At 51.1% G+C, this 22,055-nt stretch overlaps 1 protein-coding gene across 1 annotated transcript in view; it reads right to left on the bottom strand.

Moving 5' to 3' along the window:
• Positions 1–18,097, bottom strand: part of GPT2 (glutamic--pyruvic transaminase 2) — a 32,280-nt gene extending 14,183 nt beyond the window's left edge. Inside the window, exons 1-6 of the mRNA XM_052655353.1 lie at positions 18,003–18,097; positions 17,506–17,769; positions 10,287–10,376; positions 8,085–8,193; positions 3,882–4,015; positions 1,504–1,747 (exon numbers count right to left, since the gene is read on the bottom strand). Coding sequence (XP_052511313.1) covers positions 1,504–1,747; positions 3,882–4,015; positions 8,085–8,193; positions 10,287–10,376; positions 17,506–17,748 — 820 coding nt within the window. The 5' untranslated portion in view covers positions 17,749–17,769; positions 18,003–18,097. The remainder of the gene's footprint in view (positions 1–1,503; positions 1,748–3,881; positions 4,016–8,084; positions 8,194–10,286; positions 10,377–17,505; positions 17,770–18,002) is intronic.
• Between the last annotated feature and the right edge of the window lie 3,958 nt (positions 18,098–22,055).

Below are 22,055 nucleotides of genomic sequence, written 5' to 3'. Positions count from 1 at the left end.
GTGGCCAGAGTACTGGAGGTTCAGCATCAGCTTCCAATGAATATTCAGGGTTGATTTCCTTTAGCATTGACTTATTTGATCTCCTTACAGTTCAAGGTACTCTCAAGAGTCTTCTCCAGCACCACAGTTCAAAAACACCAATTCTTCAGTGCTCAACCTTCTTTCTGGTCCAACTCTCACATTCGAACATGACTACTGAAAAACTGCTTATATTAATATCACACTCATATGACCCCCACTTTGACCCCAAATAGGAAAGTCTCTGGTGCAGTTACTTCTCCCCAGACAGCCAGAAGAAGATATATGTAAGCTTCTGGTGAAGAAGTTACCAAGCCTATGATATAAACTAGGTATACAGAGTATTTCCTAAGATACAGGACCTACTACTCCAAGTTTGGGGCCAGTAGCATCAGCATCACCCAGGAGCTTGTTAGAAATGCAAATTGTCAAGTCCCACTCCAGCCTAATTATATCACCATATCTAGATGTAGGGCCCAGCAGTTTTGTTTTTAACAAGCTGAAGTTTTAGAAGCATCATCCAAGGGCAGTGTTTCTCATCCTCAGTTGCACAGAATATTGATGCCTGAGCCCCATCCCCAGAGATTCTAGGGTGTGGCCTGGCCTTTGGCATTTTTAAAAGCTCCCTTTCTGATTCTAATGTGCAGCCAGGATTGAGAACCCAGCTCTGTCATTTTCCTATACTACCCTGGTTAGGTCCCTCATCCCTTCCCCCAGGCAGTCGGTGTAAATAAACCAGGCGAGCAGCTGCACCCATTTTCTGCACCCAGGAATTCAAGTGGAGCTTTCAGCTGATTGAAGCATCACTTGATGTTCCCAAGGAGCAGATTCCACAATCAACTCCACCACGCTTTGGCCCTGACCCAGTTTATCTCAACAAAGGAGGAGAGAGGAGCCCTTGTTCTCGGCATCTAAATAGCATCTGGGGCACATGAAGCCAGCAGCCTGGAAAGATCAAAACAGGCAGAACTGTGCATTTTTTTTGTGTGAAGAAAAATATGCAAAATTAGGAGTGCTTTCCAACTTCTGGAAACAGGTTTTTTTGGTTTGCTTTTGTTTTTAATATGGCATTTCCTTTTCAGGCCTCAAAGTACACAGCAATGCTGTGTCAAAGAAAAACAAAAACGCACACACCAGCAATCTAAAAACTGGTTCAGAAAAACAAGTAAGAGTAAGGGTAAAATTAGGCCTATAATTAGGTGATGGTTTGTCAGTGACCTCAAAGAGTAGGTTCTTTGTACGTGGACGAACAGGAAAAAGAACTGGTCTTAATTACCATACAACCCTGACCAGGAAAAGGCCTGTATTCATTCACCTCCTAAGGTGACTGGCGGCCAACTTTATGGTTTTATGTTAGCAAATCTGGAGTTGCATTGTGAACCTGGGAACAAATAAAACATTATTTCTTAGCTCTTTAGTGTCCAGACAGCCAAAACACCAGCCACCCTGCTCCCCAAGAAACTGGTAAGGAAGTAGAGCACAGACCTGTGGGGTTCCCGGGGTTGATGATGCACAGCACCTTGGGGTTACAGTGCTCTTTGGCTTGCTGCACGGCTCGCCGGAGCTCGTTCACATTCAGGGCCCAGCAGTTGTCCTCATCCAGGTAATAGTTCACCTGGATGGCATCGAGTTCAGAGATGACCGCTGAGTAGAGTGGGTACTGCGGGATGGGGATCATCACGCCTGTCCGTGACTTGCCACCCCCGGAGACCAGGATCTTCAGGATCGTCTGCAACAGAGAAGTCACGTCTTACAGAGCGACTGCCACTTTCCACCCTCCGAGGACTGAACAGGGGCAGAAGCTGGAAGACCCCAAACCCCGCCTTTCACCAGTCGCCCAGTGCCTACCCCCCGCACAGCCGCATGTAGGTTTCTGAACTCCCCTTAGTCTACCTCTCCTCCTCTGTAAAATGAGGTCTGCTACGAGGAATGAGCAAAATGATTTAAAGCTTTTAGCACAATGCATGGAACCTAAAGGCTGGATACCTGTTAGTATTTTTAAAAGAGATCTTTTAAAGAAGTAGCCCCCAAACTAGACCTGCTCAGAATTATTCTGACCTCACCCCTGAAACTCATTCTATACGTCTGGGATGCAGCCCGGAATCTGTCTGATCACTAACTTATCAGAGCCCAAGACTTGGAAAGACCAGTGAACAAAGGAGTGTCAAAATGGGATGAAATACCCAGCTTCTGACACCAGGTGGCGCTTCAACCTGGCTGTTTCCAAAATTGAGCCCTAAGTTCATAGGATTCCTGAGAAACAGGCCTGGGGAGTCCTGTGGGGCACTAGCGGAGGTGGCAGTAATTCACTGAATTCATAAGTCCAAACTCTTCTGGGTGAGTTTTACTTTTCTAAGTCTTACATGAAGACTTAGCGCCTTTCTCAGGCTCATTTCCTTGCTATAACAATGCCAGTGTAACAGCTTGATTCTTTTCACTAAATCTTGAAGACTCTTCCCCACACCTGCCTCTGGAACCTCTACCCATACCTGGGCTTCTCTGGGAAGAGGGAGGCGCCGTGATGGCAGCTTACAGTGGAAGATGCCATGGCTGGGGGCCTGAGTCCAACACTAGAATCTCCAATGCCTCGAGAGGCTCTTAACAGCAGGCAGACCACCTAAGCTTTCTGTGCCTCAGTTTCCTCCCGCGCTCAAGGAAGAGTTTAATGCACTTGAGAGGCTTCATCAAAGGACAAAATCATTTAATAAACATCCAAAACAAGAGCCTTGGAGGTCAAGAGACACAGACAAACATAACTTATTAAAAGAAGGGTCAGAAAGGACAAGCTCCCTGAGTAGGGAGGACAAGTGAGTGGATGGCCCCCAGCACTGACTGGGCGCGTGGGGAGGGTGCTGGAAAGGAACAGAGGCTGCAGGTGAACCTCAGACCACAGGTTCAGCCCCTTCTCCTATGGACCCCTTGATACCAGCCCCTCTTCACCTCATCCACGGCTGATGCCCAGCCCAAGCCGCCTCTTCTCTTGTCTCCTAAACACTCTCACATCTACTCTGCTCCCTCCTGCCACAGTTAAAGCTTAAGAACCCAAATCTAATTATGACCCTCCGTCTGCTTCAGATCCTTCAGTGGCTCCCACGGCTCTTAGGACAACAGTACTTCAGGACTCAGGCCCCACCTGCCTCCCAGCACGTTGCTGGTAACTGCCCCTCCCCATGTGTGCTTGCCCCGCAATGCTCCATTTCCAAACATGCAGCCTCCTTCCAGCCCAAGGCCTCGGCATATGCTGACCTTCTGCCCTGAATCTGTCCCTGCCTGCCTCCCTGAGTTCACATCTACGCAGTCTCCAGATCTCTATCTGCTCAGCCTTCCTTGGAGAAACCTTCCTGCCCTCACCCGCCCCAGGTCAGAGTTCCTGCTGCTCCCTTCTGGTAACACTTTGTCCTCATCCAGAAGAGAAACTGAAAGCTTGCGATCTGACATGTATTTATGTGCTGTTAGTGCTAGTCAGATCCAGTACTGATGTCTAAGTAGAGACCAAATGTGTTTGGTTCCCCATGACCTCCCCAGCACCTGGCACAGTGCCTGGCAGAGGAGAGACAGCATATATGCTGAGTAAGAGAAAGGCTGATGCCAGGAAGATGGACACTCTCGAGTGTCCCGTGACTCCTCCCAACTGGAGGAGGGAAACTGAGGCTGCCAGAGTGTCCAGGTTCACAAAGACTGAACGCGGTAAGGACAGCAGCTACCAGGCTGGGGCAGACAGCAGGGAGCAGAGGGCGGCCAACCTCTCTGCCCAGACCTGTCCCCCTTTAACAGCCCACAGGCTCACACCATCGGCCCTAATGCACAAGGCTGTTCTTCATGCGGGTGAAGAGTGAGCAACAATGAGCCGCTCCGACACGTACAGAAATGCCATCACTAGCTCCAGTGGTCAGGTAAATGTTATCCGGGTCTGCAGGTACACCGCCATCTCTCCTGGTGATGTAGGCAGCTACATCTTCACGGATGCAGTTGACACCCTGGCTAGCACTGTAAGAGCCTGTAAAACAGAAAGCAAGACAATGACTAGAGGGAAGATCTGGCTCCATGCAGTCTGAGATATCCATATAATTAACTGGGGGTGGGAGGCTGGGGGAGGTCAAGGAGTCTCAGTGGCACCCTATTCCCACTGCTCTAGGTTCTGGAATTGTGGCAAGCTGCTTAATCACCTGTCTGGGCTTCATCCACCCATCCTGTCATCCCTCCACCTACCCAAGCGTCTGCCCACTCATCCAACCATTTGCTCATCTGCTATCCATCCATTCATCCACATCCCCACTCACCTGCCCACCCACTCACCCACCCATCTGCCCGTCTGTTCATCTACCCACCCACCCACTCATCCATCCAGTATTTACTGAGAACCTACTTATACCTCAAGCATTATTCCAGGCCCTGACTTCTAACCAGTTCAATGGGGCTCATAGCTGCTCTACCCACCCTGCTGGGCTTTACATGCCTTCCGCGACAGCACGGACCATTACAGCTGGGACTGCTATGCTTTTATCACTGTTGCCTACGCATGGTTCCAAAGAGCTTGGGAGAAGGGTCACCCCAAAATGGCACCACCTGCCATCCCAGGAATCCAGAGCCCTGACAGGCACTAACCACAGCGTTCTTTGGGGCTGCTGGGCATGACGCACCTACCCTCACCCTATGGCAACAGCATGCTCAGGCTGCCAGTTAGGAGCCAAATCCAAACCACCAGTTAAAAGTGAAGTTCAAAAACAGCAGTGACCACTTTGGGCTTGGGAGTATATTCGGCAAAGGGGCACACAGGGGCCTTTTGTGGCGCTGAGAGCGTTCGTTGTCATGATCTGGGCACGGGTTACACAGGTGTGCACACACAGGTGCTGTACACTAATATCTGTGCATTTACTGTAGGCATACAAATGTTTTCAGGATGTCAGGCCACTACGTACGTTCTTGAAAAGAAACTGAAAATAGGTACCTGAACATGCACAAAATCTCTCCAGGAGATTCAAACTGGCGAGGCGAATTCTCTGGGGACATGAACCAGGAGGCTTGGGGTCCGAAGTGGGAGGCAGATCTTTCACCCCATATTCTTCTATCCCATTTGAGTTTTATACCACGTTTAAAGAAAACCAGCCAATTTCCTCCTAGGGACTGCAACACCACCACCAGGAGGCGCCCGGTTTAAGGGTCTGTGTAGCACTGGGCTGGCCCATCCCCTTGGACTAACTGTAAACCAGGGCGGGGAAAGCGGCACCACTTCTCTAAAAGTTCAGGTGGCAAACATTAACACGCACCAAATCTGGGTGGAGAGTAGAGTCCTGTCACGTTCTTTGGGGGTACTCGAGGGCATCTGCAGACGCCACTGTTAGAGAATCCTCCTTCCACTGGATGTCTTGATATATCTTGGGCTCCCATGCCCAGAAAGCTTCCTGCGCTATTTCCCTCTGCCTTCTTTCACTGCCCTCTGCTCCACTCCATGGGGCCTGGCCACGTCCACACCAGCTAAGCCTCCTCTTCTTCCTGCCTCTAGTTTATCGGCTTCCCTGCATTCCCAGGCCTTTCCCCACTAGCAAGCTCTCTGTTCCTGCCAGCCACAGGCTTTCCATCTTCTGTTTTGTTCTGAAGTACCCTGATTTTTCAGAGCTCAGATCTAGACTCTCTCAAGAAGTCTGAGAAATGGCCTCACCCCAGCCTTTCTGATTTCTCCAGTTACCTTGCACAGATGAATCCTTGCCTCCCCATGTTGACTTGCGGGCAGGAACCATCACCTATTTCTTCTGTGCGTCTCTGCAGCACCTACCCCCAGCTAGGCCCACCCCACCACACTCCTGTGTAGGACACTGCCTGAACCCAATGGCAACCTGCCTCCCACAGTCCACAGAACCGGCGACACCTGCCAAATCACCCAGCGTCATTGCATCCAAACCCTTTCACTCAGTTCTTAAGCCTCAGGGCCTTTGCACACACCATTTTCTCTGTCTGGGATTCATTAGCAGATTCTCTTACTCATCCTCTACATGAACTTGAAACACCTTCTCCTTAAACCCTCCCTCTCCACTAGAACCCCTTGTTCAAACCCCACAACTCTCTGCTCGTCCACCAGGAACTCATGAAAACTGGGAATTATGTTTTTGTCTTAATTCTTTTTCATGTTTGTTTCTCCCAAATATGACAGCGAGCTTCATGAGCACAGAACTCCACCTGCCTTCCCCAGTGTCCCTCAGGGCCTAGAGCAGTGCCTGGTCCACAGCCCAGGCTCCAAGAGGGGCTGGAGGAGGGCGTTCTCTCCCATCTCCCGCCACCCCCAGATGTGTCTAGGTTTCACCTCAACCCCACCTAAGATTCAGGATGCAACCTGAGAACTGGATTATGCAAACAAAAAATGAAGCCCCAATTAAAAATAATTTTAAGGGGCATGATAAAAACAAGTCCAGGTGAGCCCTTGGGTATACACTTCATAATCCTTCCTTGGGTCAGGGTGGCCCTGGGCATATCTTCCACTTCCTTCATTTTTGTGGGCAGTGCTCAGGTTGCCCAAGCCTTAGTTGACAGAGCGCCACCCCCATTGTTCTACTCTCTGCCGGAACACTGCCCTTCCTCAATGGGCAGAAACAGGTAGTGACCTCCAGGGTGGGGCTTCTCCACACGTGATGAGCAGCACAAACAGCAACTTGCGTGCAAGCCCAGGAGGTGGGCACAAAGCTTCTCCTAGTTCAAGGACGAGGGAAGAGGCTCAGAGAGCGCCTCCCTCACCCACCCTGCTGAGCTCCTCACACAGAACACAGACAGTCCTGACTCACACAGACATGGCCTCCCAACACCATTCCCCCAGCCCTGCCTGGCTGACACAGAAAACACTTGTTGATGAGGCTTGTCCCTGGAACAAGATCCCTTCCCAGTTCCCCAGACATTCACGCAGACAGCAACCCCTCCCCCCACCTCTGGGTTGCGCTTCCTGGAGCCTCAGGCCACGGATCTCTGAGAAGCGCCTTTGTCCTCTGGGCCGGGCAGAGGGTACAGAGGGAAAGAGCCTGGAGGCCAGGTCTTTGAGCTGTGGCGCTGCCCTCTGCCAGCTTGTGGCTTAGGCCTTACCTCACAAGGTGCTGGCCCACACCCCACCCAGGCTGACTGGCAGGGAGGCAAAGGGCAGCTGGCCCCTTCCTGAGAGGGACACACGAAGGACACAGGCTTGGATGGAGGGCTGGTGGGGTGATCACAGCCAGGAAGGCTAAGCCTAGTGATGCCCATAAAGGGACAGAACAGAAAGGGGAGGGGAAAGGCAGGGAGGTGACCGAGAGGCCGAGGGCAGCTGATACCCTGCTGAACGAGCCACAGAATCCCTGTCCCATGTTTGGAACATTCAGGCAAGCTTCCTAAAAAGCCCTATGGAGAACTACTTCTCCTCAGGACAAGGGGAGCCAGATTCCCTATGTATTCCACTGGGCAAAGGAATGAGGCAAAAATAAATAGGAAAGAGAACATGAGATGAGAACAAAGAGCCAGTGGCCCAGAGGCTGGAGATCCACCTCAGCAGGCAAGGGAGAGAAAATGCCTTCACATCCACAGGGCCTCCCCGCTCAGAGCCCCCTGGGGCCGGGCGTGAGCTCCGGGCACAAAGGGGCACAGGCTGGTGTCAGGAACACAACACACACACGTGGTGGGTAAGGGGGGGCACCTCCACAGTGAGGAAGCCACCAAAGGGGGCCACAGCACAGTGAGAAGCCAGACCAGCGGGGCAATGTACCTCCTTCTGGCCTTCCGGCTCTGCTCAACCTTCTGCCCTGAGAGTGTGGTGGGCTCAGCGTCACAGCCGGCTCCCCCTGGAAACCCCAAATCCTGCCAAATGCAGACTCTCGTGCCCGAAGTGCCCCCAGTCCGCAAGAGACAGCACGGACCCCATCAGCTCAGCAAACAGGAGGCTCTCAGAGCACGGACAAGGAGAGTATTTTTCCTTGACTTGGCCTGTTGGCCACCCCACACACATTCACACACTCACTCAACGCATAACCCTCCATGAGGGGCTGGGGCCAGGCCCATGCTGAGAACACACGTTCTTTTCACGCCCGCCGGGACCTGGCAAGTCAGGGCCTCACCCAGGCTGTTCCCACCGCAAGCCTGTAGGATGCGCCGGGCTCGTTTCTTAGCATCTTCTGGGAAGCTGGGGCTGTCCAACAGGTTCGGGTAGGTGCACAGTGCCATCACCTGGGGGAACAGAGGCATGGGCTGGGCTCTTGGCAACCTCCCACCCCAGAGGGGCACAAAGGATGCCTCTGAGGGACAGCGTCACCGCAGGACTCCCCACGAGGGCCCCCGCCTGTGGGGAGGGTCTGGGGACGGGTGGGGAGGAGGACAGTGGATGCTCTGCAGCGGAAAGGAGATGGTGAGAGGCAGGGTCCCTGATGACCTGGGCTCGGGCCAAGGGTGGGCCACCAGAGGAGCCAGGGAACAAGAGGCTGCTACTCGGCCCAGCTCCTCCATAAAGGCCAGCGGCTCACATAGCCAAGGCCACAGAAGCAGGGGTTCCAGAACAAGGAGCTGGGACCAAGCAGGCAGGTGCACCCCAGCTGACAGGACTGCAGAGACCCCCTCCTTACAGCCTGAGCGCCGCCCCATGCCCCGCCCCCACCCCTCCTCACCATCACCCCCTTTCCTGGCCAGAAGTGAAAACCGAGGCAGCTTTTTCACCTCTGTAACAGGGAAAATCACCCTAACCTCACAAATTAAGAGGATTACGCAAGAAAATGTTTGCAAAAGTGTCAGTAAACCCCCGCTCAGCAGGCAAGTCTAAGCTGGAAGCTTAGGAGTGGTGCCAGGAGCAACGAGATGAGATGGGGCTCACGGCTCTGACACCAGCTGGGGGCTTCAGGCAGGCTCAGGCTTCTTGGAGCCTGGCTTTGCCTCAGATAAATTTGTGCGATGGGCGGTGACCTGGCTTGCCCTCCTGCTCTGGGGCGCTTATGAAGGCTGGAGGAAGCCAGCACCAGGTGGCAGAGGCTGGGTCTGCTGTGGCCAGCAGCAGAGCTGGATCTGGGAGTGTGCCAGCCAGTCAGAAAAGGCTGAGGCAACAGGAGCCTGTTCACACCCAGAGCCCCAGGCACGTGTGGGGAACTTCTGCAGAGCGAGGCCACTTTGGACCTCTCCTCTCCTAAGCTATGTGCTTCCAGGACAAGCTTTCAGGACACGCAGGATGCTTTAATCTCCTCCCACCTCCACTTCCCGGGCAGAGCCACTCTGTCTGGTCTGATCCACTTCCTCATCATGGGCCCAGCTTGAGGCCTCTGACACTCACAGGCAGCTGGCACACTCCCGAGTCAGCAGCAATGCCACGGGAGTCCATTCAGTGGACGTTCCTGAGGTCATCGCCAGCCTCATTTCTTCTCCCCTATACCCTGTGTGAATTCCCTGAGGGGCTGCACGCTGAGGCCCTGGGGCCCCCCGACACCTGCCATCCAGAGAGCAGGGCAAAGTTTGCCTCTCCTGTGTGCCAGCCCCTGCAGCAGGAAATACGGGCAGGAAAGGAAGACCAGGGGTGTCCAGCACTCGGCTTTCCTGCCTGCCTCAGCCTACGAACCTTAACCACACAAAGACCAAATTTTGCTTCAGAATTGGCCCCATTTCTTCTCTAGGAAAACGCCTTCCCCACAGCTGGTCTCCAGCCTCTATCTAGCAGATGCTATGGCACTCTCCCACCTTTTCTTTTCCCTCAAGCCCACCAGTCTCACAAGTTGGGCCCATGCAGCATCCTTGCAGTTGGCACTCAAACTGAAACACGGAAATGTGCCTCTTGAAGGCCTTCATGTTCATCATCTCATGGAGGCCCCCAGAAGTCTTCTGTGGCAGTGCTCTGGTGACTTCCACTTGCCCAAAGCCATCCAACGGATCAGCAAGAGAGCCAACACTCAAACCTGGGTATTCTCACCTGGGAAACCATATCTAGACCCCCATGCACCACCTCCCAGCCTTCATCTACTCTCTGATGCCCTCACCAACCCAGGTCCGAACTCAGCATCCAGGACCATTCACCTGAGAGTCTTGTACACTACAGCGACCTCAGGATGGGCTTAGGGATTTTAGACAGCCCTGGAAGGAAGGGGAGGAGCCTGCTGGAGAGAACCAGAGGGGACGTCAGGCGCTGGAGGGGGTTGCTGCTTCAGTGGCATCTCCCTGTGGGATTCCAGTGCCTGCTGGGTCTTGAGGGGCTGGACAGGCAAGGAGGCGGAGGCAATTTAACAGGTTTGACTGTGAGGTTGGCTCCCTGCTCCCCCAGGGCCCTCGGTTCCTGAGGGCCAGCTCACCTGTCGCAGGAAGGTGATTGGCTGCTGGCCCATGGCCTGGGCGTCCCCGATGTTGGCACGGATGACCTCAGTGAACGGTTTTTTGATACCCTGAGTAGAGAGAATGCAATAGGTGGTTACTTAGGGATTCTCAGACCCTAGATTTCAGAAGCCGAGCAATGGTCAACAGGACATTAGTCAGCAGCCCTATGCTGAGCCTTGCCAGGTGTTGGGCACAGGGCCAAGCGCTTGATATGCTTGGTCCCATTTGACCTTCACAACCACCCCCATGAGGAAGGGCTTGTGTTAATCCCATCTTATAGATTGGGAAATTAAGGCTTCAAAAGGTTACCCACTTTCTGAGAAGGCTAGAAGAACTTCCCTGGGCTGCCAGAGACCCCTGAGGCAGCTGTAGATCCACGCTGACCCTGGGGCAAATGTGGTGGGAAGGAGGGAGGGCGTCAGCAGCAGAAAGCCTCAGGGAGGGGGTCCCACGGCTGCCAGCTCCACCTCCACCCCTAAGTGATCAATGGGACACTGCAGCCAGCCTTGCTGCCAGAAGACACTGATCCGCAGGGACCTCTCGGGGGTCGTTCTCTTGCAACCCTGTCTTTACAAAATGAAGAATGTGGACTGAGCTTCATACTGAAAAGAAAAAAAAGCATCAGGGATAAAGATGTCTTGCTGAAGAGCAAAAGTGAGGCCACTGCCTGAGCAATGTGTTTCGCACAGAGCAGAGACGGCAGAGAGAAGGAACTCGGAAACAGTAGCAACATCGCTGGAAAGTGACTACAGGACACCTGGCTGCTGCAAAGGAGAAAATGTGGTTCGGATGGAGAACTGTGGGGATCTGGAAATATGGGAACTCCACACAGGTCCCTGATAAATCCAGAATTAGCCACTATAAGAGTTAGAATCAACAGCAGGTTCAAGAACCCCCAGAGCAGCTGAAAGGATTATCTGAGACAAACGGTATGAAAGCACTTGGCAGACTACAAATATCATCATGTTGCAAAGCTGGACCAGGAGCAAGATTGCAAGGGTCACCGTGGGGGAAGAAGGCGGTGGGGCAAGGGGTGGCCTATGCGGAATGGCCACCTTCCCATCTCCAGCTGCCCTGTTCCCAAAGGCATTCTAAATACAAATCTTAAGGGTACAATTCTATGATTCTGACACTTCTCTTCTCCGTTTCACACAACGTGTGAATAAAAGCAAAGTTAGAAAACTTTCCCCTTTTTAACTCAGTAATATACACCTTAAGTAAAGACCAGTGGGCTTAAGGAATGAAAGCAGCTGCCAAACAAGTTTTCTTGACTCTCATTTGCCACCCCTAAGCCCTCCCATATGGAATTCTCCAGCTGCTTTAGGAGCCAGGAGGCACAAGGGGCTGAGGAGGGCACCCCAGAAACAGCCCTGTGCTGTGCTCAGTCGCGTCCAACCCTTTGCAGCCCTCTGGACTGTAGCCCACCAGGCTCCTCTGTCCATGGGGATTCTTGAGGCAAGAATATTGAAGTGGGTTGCCATGCCTTCCTCCAGGGGATCATCCCAATGCAGGGACTGAACCCACATCTCCTGCATTGCAGGCAGACTCTTTACCATCTAAGCCACCAGGGAAGCCTGAAGGCAGCCCTGGACTTCCATAAACCAGGCCTAATGAGTCGAAAAGCTGTTTGGGTTGGAGGGGGTAGAATTCCCTTCTGCCCTTTTTACAAAGTTCTTCAGGGCTGGCCAATATGGAAAGACATCTCGGGGGGGCGGGGGGGGGGGGGCGGCAAGGACAGGGGTAACACTGCCTACTGACCCGGACTGGGCCAGGGGTGAAGTCAGACACCCTGGAGACAGGCTGCAGAGTGTGTGGCCTCAGGGCTCATCCCACAGGCTGAGCAACCCAGGCCACTGTGTGCAAAGGGTAGGACTCCCCCACCCACACTGGCCTAAGCTCCTGGCATGGGACCCTCTGTTAGTCTGACTCCATCGCCATGGCCCCCTAGGCCTGGCCAGCTGAACTCAGGTGATTTCCACAGTGTGGGCACAGTCCCCTCTGGTGGGGAGTAAATCTGTCACAGTCGAGGGCAGGACACATACCACACAGCTGTGGGCCCCGGGCCAGCCCCATGGAGGGAGAAAATAATCAGATCCCTGGATGTTCCTTTCGTGTGTCCCCTCCACCCTGCACCGCTCAATCAACTCAGGGCAGGCCAACAAGCAGCCTGGGAGTGTGGAGCATCTCCTTTCTTGGGTCTGGGTACCCACAGGCTCCAGATACTTTGCTATGATGGAAGAGCTAGTGGGTGGGAGCCTGCCTCCTCTGAATGGACTGGGGACCGGGCTGCCCAGCCAAGGGCCATCATACAAAGGAGACTTCTGTATCTATGCACTTGAGTTCTACGTGGGTTGGGAAATACCACAGAGCCAGGGGCAGACTTCTGCCCACAGTGACTCATCCAAGTCTGGCAAGCACACCCAATGGAGACCTCACCTCAGCCCTGCCCCAGGAGCTGGCCAGGTCAGCACGTAGCTTTTTAGTTCCAATTCCTAGCATCCTAGAACCATGTGTCTAACTCATCTGCACACATCCTGCCCAGAGCTGCCTCACCAGGGGAAACTGAGATGAGATCCATCGCAGGAGGGGCTCCCCTCCCACCATTCAGGTCAAGGAAGGCTCAGGGAGCAGGCCCCCAGGCCCTGGAGATGGCATATTTCAGAAGGAGTTATTGGGAAGAAGGATAAAGGAAGGACAATGATAACTTCTTTATCATTGTTACGACTGTCCTTCCCAGCTCACATGTGCAGCATGAGAACAATGGACAATTCCAACAGGCACAGGCATTTTCCTCAAGGTAGGGGTGGCTCCTGTCATTTCATGCGGCATGTCAGTGGGGAGGCTTGGTAGGACGGTTACTCCCCAGAGAACCTCCCTTTCATTCACGAACACTTATGAATCATGCTCTGTGACAGAAGTGGGCAACACCAGAAAGGCCACCACCTTCAGAGCGCTGGCTGATGAAGGAGCAGACTCAGAGAAGGGAGAGAGGGCACAGCTGGCCCCAGAGAGCTCCGGAAGGAAGTCTCAGAGACAAACCCGACTAGTCTCCAGGGTCCTTGAGAACAGCTGCGCTGCAGAGCAGAAGAAAGTGAGGCTCAGCACAGGGTCTGGCCCTAACCATCGTGATATGCAAACCTGGAAGAAACTGAGCCAGCCCGACACAGGCCTGAGATTAAGAGGAGGTGGGGACTCCAGGGGCTGAATTTTCTAACCACAGAGGCAGGGAAGGCTGGACGGAAGGCTCCTGAACTGTGGGAGTCTGCAGGAGGGTCAACCGTAGAAGCGGAGATCTGCAGGGCAGAGTAGGGATGAAAGGTGAATGAGCTCCAAACAGGATAATTCAAGGCAGCAAGCCTAAGCTCCAGGCAGGAGAGAGCCAACCCCATAGAGCGCATTCCTAGACCCAGAGACTCAGAAGGAAGGCAAGCAAAGAGGGACCCTCAGCACCTCTCCCCCAGGCAACTCTCGTTAGCTTGAAAACAAGACCCTCCCAGGGGTTCTGATTGGGAAATTCCCTAGTGGTGCAGTGGTTGGGACTCCACGCATTCACTGCTGAGGGCATGAGTTCAGTCCCTGATTGGGAACTAAGATCCTGCAAACCACGCAGCACAGGATTAAAAAAAAAAAACAAGAGGAAAACTAGCCATTGCTTTCTCATAAAGTTTTTTTTTTAGAAACACTGCTTATATTAACATAAGCTCACATAACCTTTTGACCTAAAACAGGAAAGTCTCTGGTGCAGTTGTTTCTCCCCAGATAGCCAGAATCCTGATAGGGTTCTAGCTATTCAAACCATCATCACTAAACATCTCCAACTCATCTTCAGTGGAAATAAATTGGCCCTATTATACAGAGGAATAATTGAGGCCAAGGTGTTCTGAACGATGTGAGGCCCGCAGCACATAAAGGTAAAGCCCAGGATGCAGGTCCCTGGTGACTTGGGCAGGGGGATGGGTGGAGGGTTCACGCAAACGAAAGCCTATGTTACAAATTTCTTTTATTTTAAAATAGCGTCTAAGTGCTAAGAAAGCCTATGTTACAAATTTCTTTTATTTTAAAATAGCGTCTAAGCGCTAAGAAAGCCTATGTTACAAATTTCCTTTATTTTAAAATAGTATCTAAGCGCTAAAGAAAACCGCCTATGAGATTTCACTGCTTGTGCCTCACACATCCAGAGTTTCCGCTCTTAGCTCACTATCAGCAGGTGCTCCAGCATTCTCCATTTTCATCTGTTTCTCGGTGCAGCACTCAGTGATTTTAACATATTCAGTGTTTCCCCTCATGAATGTTTTGCCCTGACTCTGTACTTTTTACAAACAAAAGCCATTCCTGTCTCCACTTCTGTCAACCTCCTTTCTTCCTCCAATAAAACAAGGGAAAAAGAAGTAGGTTGAGGAGGAACTGACAGATTTTTTCAAAACTCCTACTAATGGCAGTTTATTTTTAAGTGCCGCTCCCAGGGAACACCAGGATCTGAAAAGCTGATAGGTACTCCCCCTTGGAGCTGCTGTCAGGAAGAAACAGGGCCTCCCTGAAAGCACACAGAACAGGCTGGAGGAGAATGGCCCCTTTCACACGCTCTTAGCCAAGTGCCCCTCCTCCCTCAGGCTCTCCTGAGCATTTTCCCCCACTCCTACCACAAAGCAAGACGGACGGGACTTGTCTGGCATGCCACCCCACAGTCAAAAACCAGAGCCACGTGTCCAGCCAAACAGCCAGTACTGTTAACAGAGCACCTGGTGAAGTGATTCCATACGGCAGTATAAGGCCTTCAAATGGAGAAAAGAGGCACAAAAGTCAGGGCCTGGGGAAACCCTGGGCCCACCAGATCACTACTCTTCTTTTACAGAATAGGGAAACCAAAGCCCAGAGAAGACAAGAGATTTACCCCCAAGTCACTCACCTCCCTACATATCCCATCTCTAACCAAGTCAAACCCTTTAAAATAACATCAGTCCAGTTTTGATCATTAGAGTTCAAAACAGAAGTAAAAACCCAAAGCTGTGCAAAGCTAAGCCAAAAAAACAAAAAGACTGAGAAACCCTGAGAAAACATGGCTCTCTCAGAAGAGGACCTGCTTAAGCTAGCATAATGGAGAGGCTGCCCTTCAAGAGTGAAAGATTTAAGCGAGGCTTGGCTGGGGCTATTATCTCCAGCACCAACAGTCAGGAACTGAGACTCGACGAAGTGAGGAGAGAACAAGAAGGGATGAATTTGAACGAAAGTACTGGAGAATGTAGATGGACAGAAAGAATGTCTCAAGTTATTCAGGGGTAGGACATGGTGGTGGAGCCATCTGTCCTAGAAATCACAGCGTGTTTCCAGCCCAAATGACCAAGAACTTTCTCTAGCTCAATGATGGAGCCATATCCTGTTGGAACATCTCCCTAGTTGCCCACTGCACACCAAAATTTGCACTGTAAGTCCTAAGCCCAGCACACCAGACTCCAGTCCCTCATTTCCATCTCATTCATTTATCATATCCCTTGCCAGACAGTGCTTTCCAAACAGCACAAATCCCCTCCCCTATTTGCCCAGAAATTCCCAACCTTGTTTTTGCTTCCAGCCCTCCTTCCACCTAGAATGCTCTCACATTTTCTCTACCTGCTAAAAAAAAAAAATAATAATAATAACCACCAATCCTTAAAGAATTGCAGGAAGAGAAGTTCAGGCCCAGAGAACAACATGGCAATCAGTTCCGTGAAAGCAAAGACAGTGTCTCCCTTCTATTCTAACCATCCCCATACGTCATGGAGTCCATGCTATTTAACAAAAGGTAGAGATAATCCTCAGAACCCCTACCAGCTCTGGAACCAGAAAAATCAGTTGTTAAGTGCTAAACCAGAAACAATTTAATCTCAGCTTTAACAGGGAGACTGTTGTCTCAAGGAGGGCCAGCTCCAGTCTGCCAGATATCAACAAGGAGCAGAAACCTTTTTTCTGCCTGTGGTCCACTTTTGGGACAGGGAGGCACAGAAACCAAGCCAGCTTTCCGAGGACCAAGCTTTAAATTTGGCCTTGCAAGGAGTCAGAGGGAGACACTGGACTTCACTTATTCAACTCACTGTTTTGAGTCAGCATAACTGGGTGTCCTGATGAAGTCTCAGCGAGCCATGAGCTCATCAAACGCCCCAAAGCGCCCATGTTACAGTCATGGTCCCATCATGGCTTCTTCCCAAGCATTCAAGGACCATTAATTGTCCAACTCACCCCCAGGACATTCAGTTCTGCTGCCTATGAGAGTGAGATCAAAGAAGCCTCCCCCCTTCTGGGTTAGGACTACCTTGAGCAAGCAGCTGGGTGACTACTTCATCTGCTCCTATAAATCTTAGGAATATATACATTTTTTACATTCCCCTTCTGGACCCTGCCTCCTGAATTCCACCAGCGTTAGAACTCTGGTAAACTACAGAGGTGTTTCTTTCACCCATCCGAGCCACCTCGTTGTAGGGGGACAGGAATCACTACCAGATGTGTGGTCACTTTATATACAGCTGTGAACTCAAGATTCCAGTCTGCTGGCCGCCAGGAGGAAGAAAGTTCCAGGGCCATCCTGCCAAGGCCCCAAAGGCCCAAGCCTCTGCTACCCACTGTGGGCGACTGTTTCCTCAGAGAACAAAATAAGGCTGTCAGTCAAGGTTCCAAAGGGGATCTAGGGGAAGGAATTGTGCGGGACCACTTTTGTCAGGGAATCATTACTGGAAGAATGACCCAGAAGGTCTCAGAGAGAGAAAAAGCTTCGGGAGAACACTCAGGTCTCTTCAGAGCCTTCATCGCACCTCTGGTGCCTAACGTGATCTCTGAAATTCTCCTTTATGTCTTTCCTGCCTGTCGTTGTCCTCACGCTCACGCCCCAGTGGATCTTGGTTCCACTCAAGTAAGACAGCCACATAGCAGGCAGTGCCTGGCACTAAGGGCCACTCAATTATAATTGATGAATTCAGTTCAACAAGTGAACCATATCTGAGGGCATTACTTTGTGCCAGGTGCCGGGCACTAGTGAGGGAAGGGTTGGGGGGAGGGCATTCTCTCATTTCAGTCAAGATTGGCAGAATGAAGGAGCTTGGCCACGCGGCTGGAGGAAGTACAGCGGTTGGACCCGACAGCTGCTACTGCTCCCACCTCGCCCCCACCAGTGCCCCCTGGCCTCCCAGGGCCCTCCCGCCCCACGCGGGCCCGGGCGCCCGCGCTCACCCGCTGCAGCTCGAGCTCGATCTCGCCGGCCTTGAGCACGATAGGTCCCCGCACCGCGTACTCCACCGCCTTCACCTGCGGGTTCATGGACTCGAGCGTAAGGATGCGCTCGCGCCGGCTCCGCTCGGGCCGCACTTTGAGCACCGCCGAGGCCTCGGCGGCCGCGCTGCTCTGACTACGGCCCCAGGGGCCGAGGGGCCGGGGGCAGCAGCCCCGCCGGACCAGCGCCGCCGCCCGCTGCATCGCGCGGCCGCCGAGTGAAACCTTGGGACAAATAGGGAAAGAGAACAAACACGTCGCGCACAGCCCAAGGCAGGCACGCGGGCACCCACCCCCAAGCTCAGCTAAGGGCTCCTTCAGCGAGAGGTGCCAGCCTGGCTTCGGGGACGGGTGCCCATCCCCCGGCGACTCGGACCCTGCACCTCGCCGCTGCAGAGCGAAAGCGCTGCACAACCGGGTTTTGCAAAGGCTGAGCCCAGTGCATGCGTGCAACGTGCCTGTCGCCGCCTGGTCACCCCTTCGTCGAGTCGGGCTAGAAAGCTCGCCTAGGGCAGCTCCTCGGCTCAGGCGCCGGCAGCCGCATCCCAGCTCCCGCACGCAGCACCGGGCCCCCAGCGCTCACACACCCACAGCCAGCGAGTCCGCCCGGGCCTCCCCGCTGGCTCCTGGGCCTTGTAGTTCCCTTGTCGTTTTTCAGAACAGGTGTGGCGAACTGGTTGAACTACAAGTCCCATAGTGCCCCGCGCTGGCCTGATCTGGGGGCCGGGCTGGAGGCGGGAGCGAGGGTCTGGCTCTGCCGTGAGCTGGGCGGGCTCTTTGTCTGGCTGAAGGGTCTGGGATCCCGGAGGGGGTCTGGCGGGGGCTCTCCTCGCGACTTTCTGCGAATTTAGAGCTATTTGGTGCTTCTCCCTGGAGGCGCGTCCTGCATTCCCCCACACAACCCTTTCCCCAACATCTGCAAAGACATAGGCAGAGAGATGGTGCAGTCCTCGCCCCAAGTTTCATCATCCAGGGTTCAGTGGCCGCTGTTTAGGAAGCAGGGGTGGGGTGGGGGTTAGGAGTTTGCGACTTGACTGACACTTTTACCCGTCTCAACGTCGGTTTTCTTGTCAAAAGGGAGATCAACTCTCAGCCTTTAAGGATTGTCGTGAAAATTAAAGGACCAACACAGCTGGTGTATACCAGGTGGTCAGGCTTCCTGACAGCTCCATTTGAAACGCTACCCCGCCTCCACTACCTCTTTTAATTTCCTTTCTAGCATCAGAAATTTAGATACTTTTTACTGGCTCCCGCATTAACCATGTAAGCTCAAGAAGGCAGGGGCAACGTTTTTCTCGTTCATTGTGTTCACAAGTATTCACACAACCTCTGAGTGTTAGCAGCACATAATAACTCAGTAAACGTTTGTTGAGAATGGATGCTCAGCTCTTTGTAGCTTTTTTTTTTTGTAAAGGTACCTGCTGTTGACTGAAAAAAGATGTACAACTTGAGAGTTGTGAGTTAAGTTTTATTTTAGGCAAAATGAGGACTGAAGCCTGGAAGGCACCATCTCAGATAGCTCTGAGAGACTGCTCCAAAGTGGCAGTGGGGGAAAGTCAATATATAAGGTTTTGGTGAAGGGGACGTTCAATACCATGAAGCACTCAATTTACAAAAGGGTTTTTTGTTAGTCATGAGGGTCTGATGTCACCATGATGATTTGCAGCATGGGGTTCAATCTCCACAGAGGCAGATGGCAAATGCCTTGTTCTGCCACTGGCAATGCTCTTGGTAAGTGCCAATTTGTTGTTGATATGGCCCCCTTGTGGTCATAAATCCTACCAAACTTTGGGGGTCATTTCATAACCATTTTGTCCCACGTTGCTGGGAAGGCTCATCCCCAGTTCTGAAGAAGGCTTTTGTTGATAAGACACTCAATGTGCTATTACTGGACTAGGTCTTAATAGTCAAAGATCTCTGGACACCTGTCTTCTAGTTATAGTCCAGGAGAGTATTCCCTCTTGTTGCATCTTTTCATACCTGCTGCTGCTAAGTCGCTTCAGTCGTGTCTGACTCTGTGCGACCCCATAGACGGAAGCCCACGAGGCTCCCCCGTCCCTGGGATTCTCCAGGCAAGAACACTGGAGTGGGTTGCCATTTCCTTCTCCAATGCATGAAAGTGAAAAGTGAAAGGGAAGTCGCTCAGTCGTGTCCGACTCTTCTCGACCCCATGGACTGCAGCCTACCAGGCTCCTCCGTCCATGGAATTTTCCAGGCAAGAGTACTGGAGTGGGGTGCCATTGCCTTCTAGAGTTACAGTATTACAATCATTGATCATATATTGAACTATACATTTGATCAGCTGCTTCAAGTCTAGTCATCATTTCTGTTGAAGTCTCCGTCATATACTTGGTAATACAAGTAAGAATAATCTTGTGAAACAAGCAAAATACAAATGGTATAGTTAACAACATTAGTGGAATTAAAAGTAAATATTTTATCCATGAGCCTCCCACACCAATTTTTATTTAAAGATTGTCAAGACTAGGGAATGGGTCACTTAGAGCAGAAATCTCATTTTTCATGTGGTTCAAATGTGTTACATTAAAGGATTTATCAGGTACAAAAATACAGCATTCAGTTTGAATTATAGCACAGATAGCTCCCTGAGATGCTGTAAGGTGTCAAAGGTCTTGCAGTTGTGTAGCACTGCCTTTCTCATCATAGAGATCTCAGAATTCAATAGGCTAATAGCCCGGTTACTATCATTTAAAGCTTATGAAAGTTGTCGAGGCTTAGATATGGTCAATTACATCCTCCAACCCCATTGAAGACACACACACACACACACACACACACACACACACACACACGCTGCTAAATGGTCATACCAGTAGAATACAGATCTTTGACCCATTGAGACCATACTGATGGTAGATTGGTTGGGGTTACCTGTAATTTGTTGACATGTATGACCTTAAATTCATGGGAATCCCAGGCTATACCTTCGTATCATCCCTGTAAATGTCAAGGCCATAGATTAGTGCCACAAATCCACTGAGTTCCATACCAATCACTCTAAGGGTAATAACAGGCATAGTTCATAAAGCACCCAGCCTTGTCTCATAATTACCAGGTTGATCATTTTTAGTATGATTTAACCATTCCCAACATAGAGGAGCCTTTAAACTTAAATGACCATAGCCTGGTGTTAACCATGTAGATTCTCCCCATAATTGTAGGAGTTTTCCTTTTAATAGATGAGAAGTTAATTTTTTATTGAGACTTAGCTCATCACTCCGATTGAGTTTAAATGACCGTAAGAGAAAACTTAAATCTATGGCCAGCCTCAGAGTAGGTATTTTTAATTGGCCAGGTGAGAGGATCCCAGCTAGAATTATTATGAATAGAGAGAACAGGACTGAACACTCATCTAAAACAAATTTCCAATTAAAAAATAAATAAATAAATAAAACAAATTTCCTAGGGGGAATCCAATCAGAGCCCTAAAGAACAGAAACCCACCAAGGTAACCAAGAAGAAATAGGCACAGGTAATTGGCCACAATCCAACAATTGGATTTAAAAACTGGAGTTTTAAACTAGCATAGAATCATGTCCATGATAGAAAACATGTGATTGATAGGCATAGGTCCAAGGAATCAAGAAAACATTATGAATGATCATAAAAGTCAGATCAGCATCTTGGGCAGGCTGTCTACTTCTGATGTCATCTTCTCACCCTAGTGTAGTGTAGTTTCCTGGTTGAGTATTGTTTTAAGATGAGTTGAGGTCAGCAGGCCTCTCTATGAACCAGTCCAGCTTAGGGGCCTTTGGAAATGGGAGTTAACTGAAGAGTCAATTTCCCTTCAATTTCATTGGGGATGAGCTAGTTAAGAGTACCTGATAGAAAGGTCCTTCTATCCAGGTTGGAGACAGTTTCTTAAATTATGTCTTCTTCCAGTCTTGATTGAAGATCATGTGTGAGGCATCTGATCTTCATCCAAAGAGAGATTACTGCCATAAGCTTCAGAAACAACTCTAGAGTGTCCTTTAATAATTCAATTAAATTTTACATTAATATACCCTAACAGCGAAGAACTATCCTGGAAATAAGTCTTAGTAGATACAGACCTCCATTAACAAACTAGGATTTAACTTTCCTTGAAACATCTCTTTCTCTCTAAAATCACCATCATCTTTACCAAATATACAGAGAAGGCAATGGCACCCCGCTCCAGTACTCTTGCCTGGAAAATCCCATGGATGGAGGAGCCTGGTAGGCTGCAGTCCATGGGGTCGCTGAAAGTTGGACATGACTCAGTGACTTCCCTTTCACTTTTCACTTTCATGCATTGGAGAAGGAAATGGCAACCCACTCCAGTGTTCTTGCCTGGAGAATCCCAGGGACAGCGGAGCTTGGTGGGCTGCCGTCTATAGGGTCGCAGAGTCAGACATGACTGAAGCGGCTTAGCAGTAGCAGCAAGACCTGTTTGTAATATAGGTCTGGTCTCAAGAAACTTGGCCTGATGATTTACCTAACCATAATTGATCATAGACTTTTTTGCTTCG

This window comes from Budorcas taxicolor, chromosome 18, assembly GCF_023091745.1.
Source record: "Budorcas taxicolor isolate Tak-1 chromosome 18, Takin1.1, whole genome shotgun sequence".
NCBI lineage: Eukaryota > Metazoa > Chordata > Mammalia > Artiodactyla > Bovidae > Budorcas > Budorcas taxicolor.
Note: the sequence above shows the minus strand (reverse complement) of the source record. Positions and strands in the feature narration are given on the sequence as shown.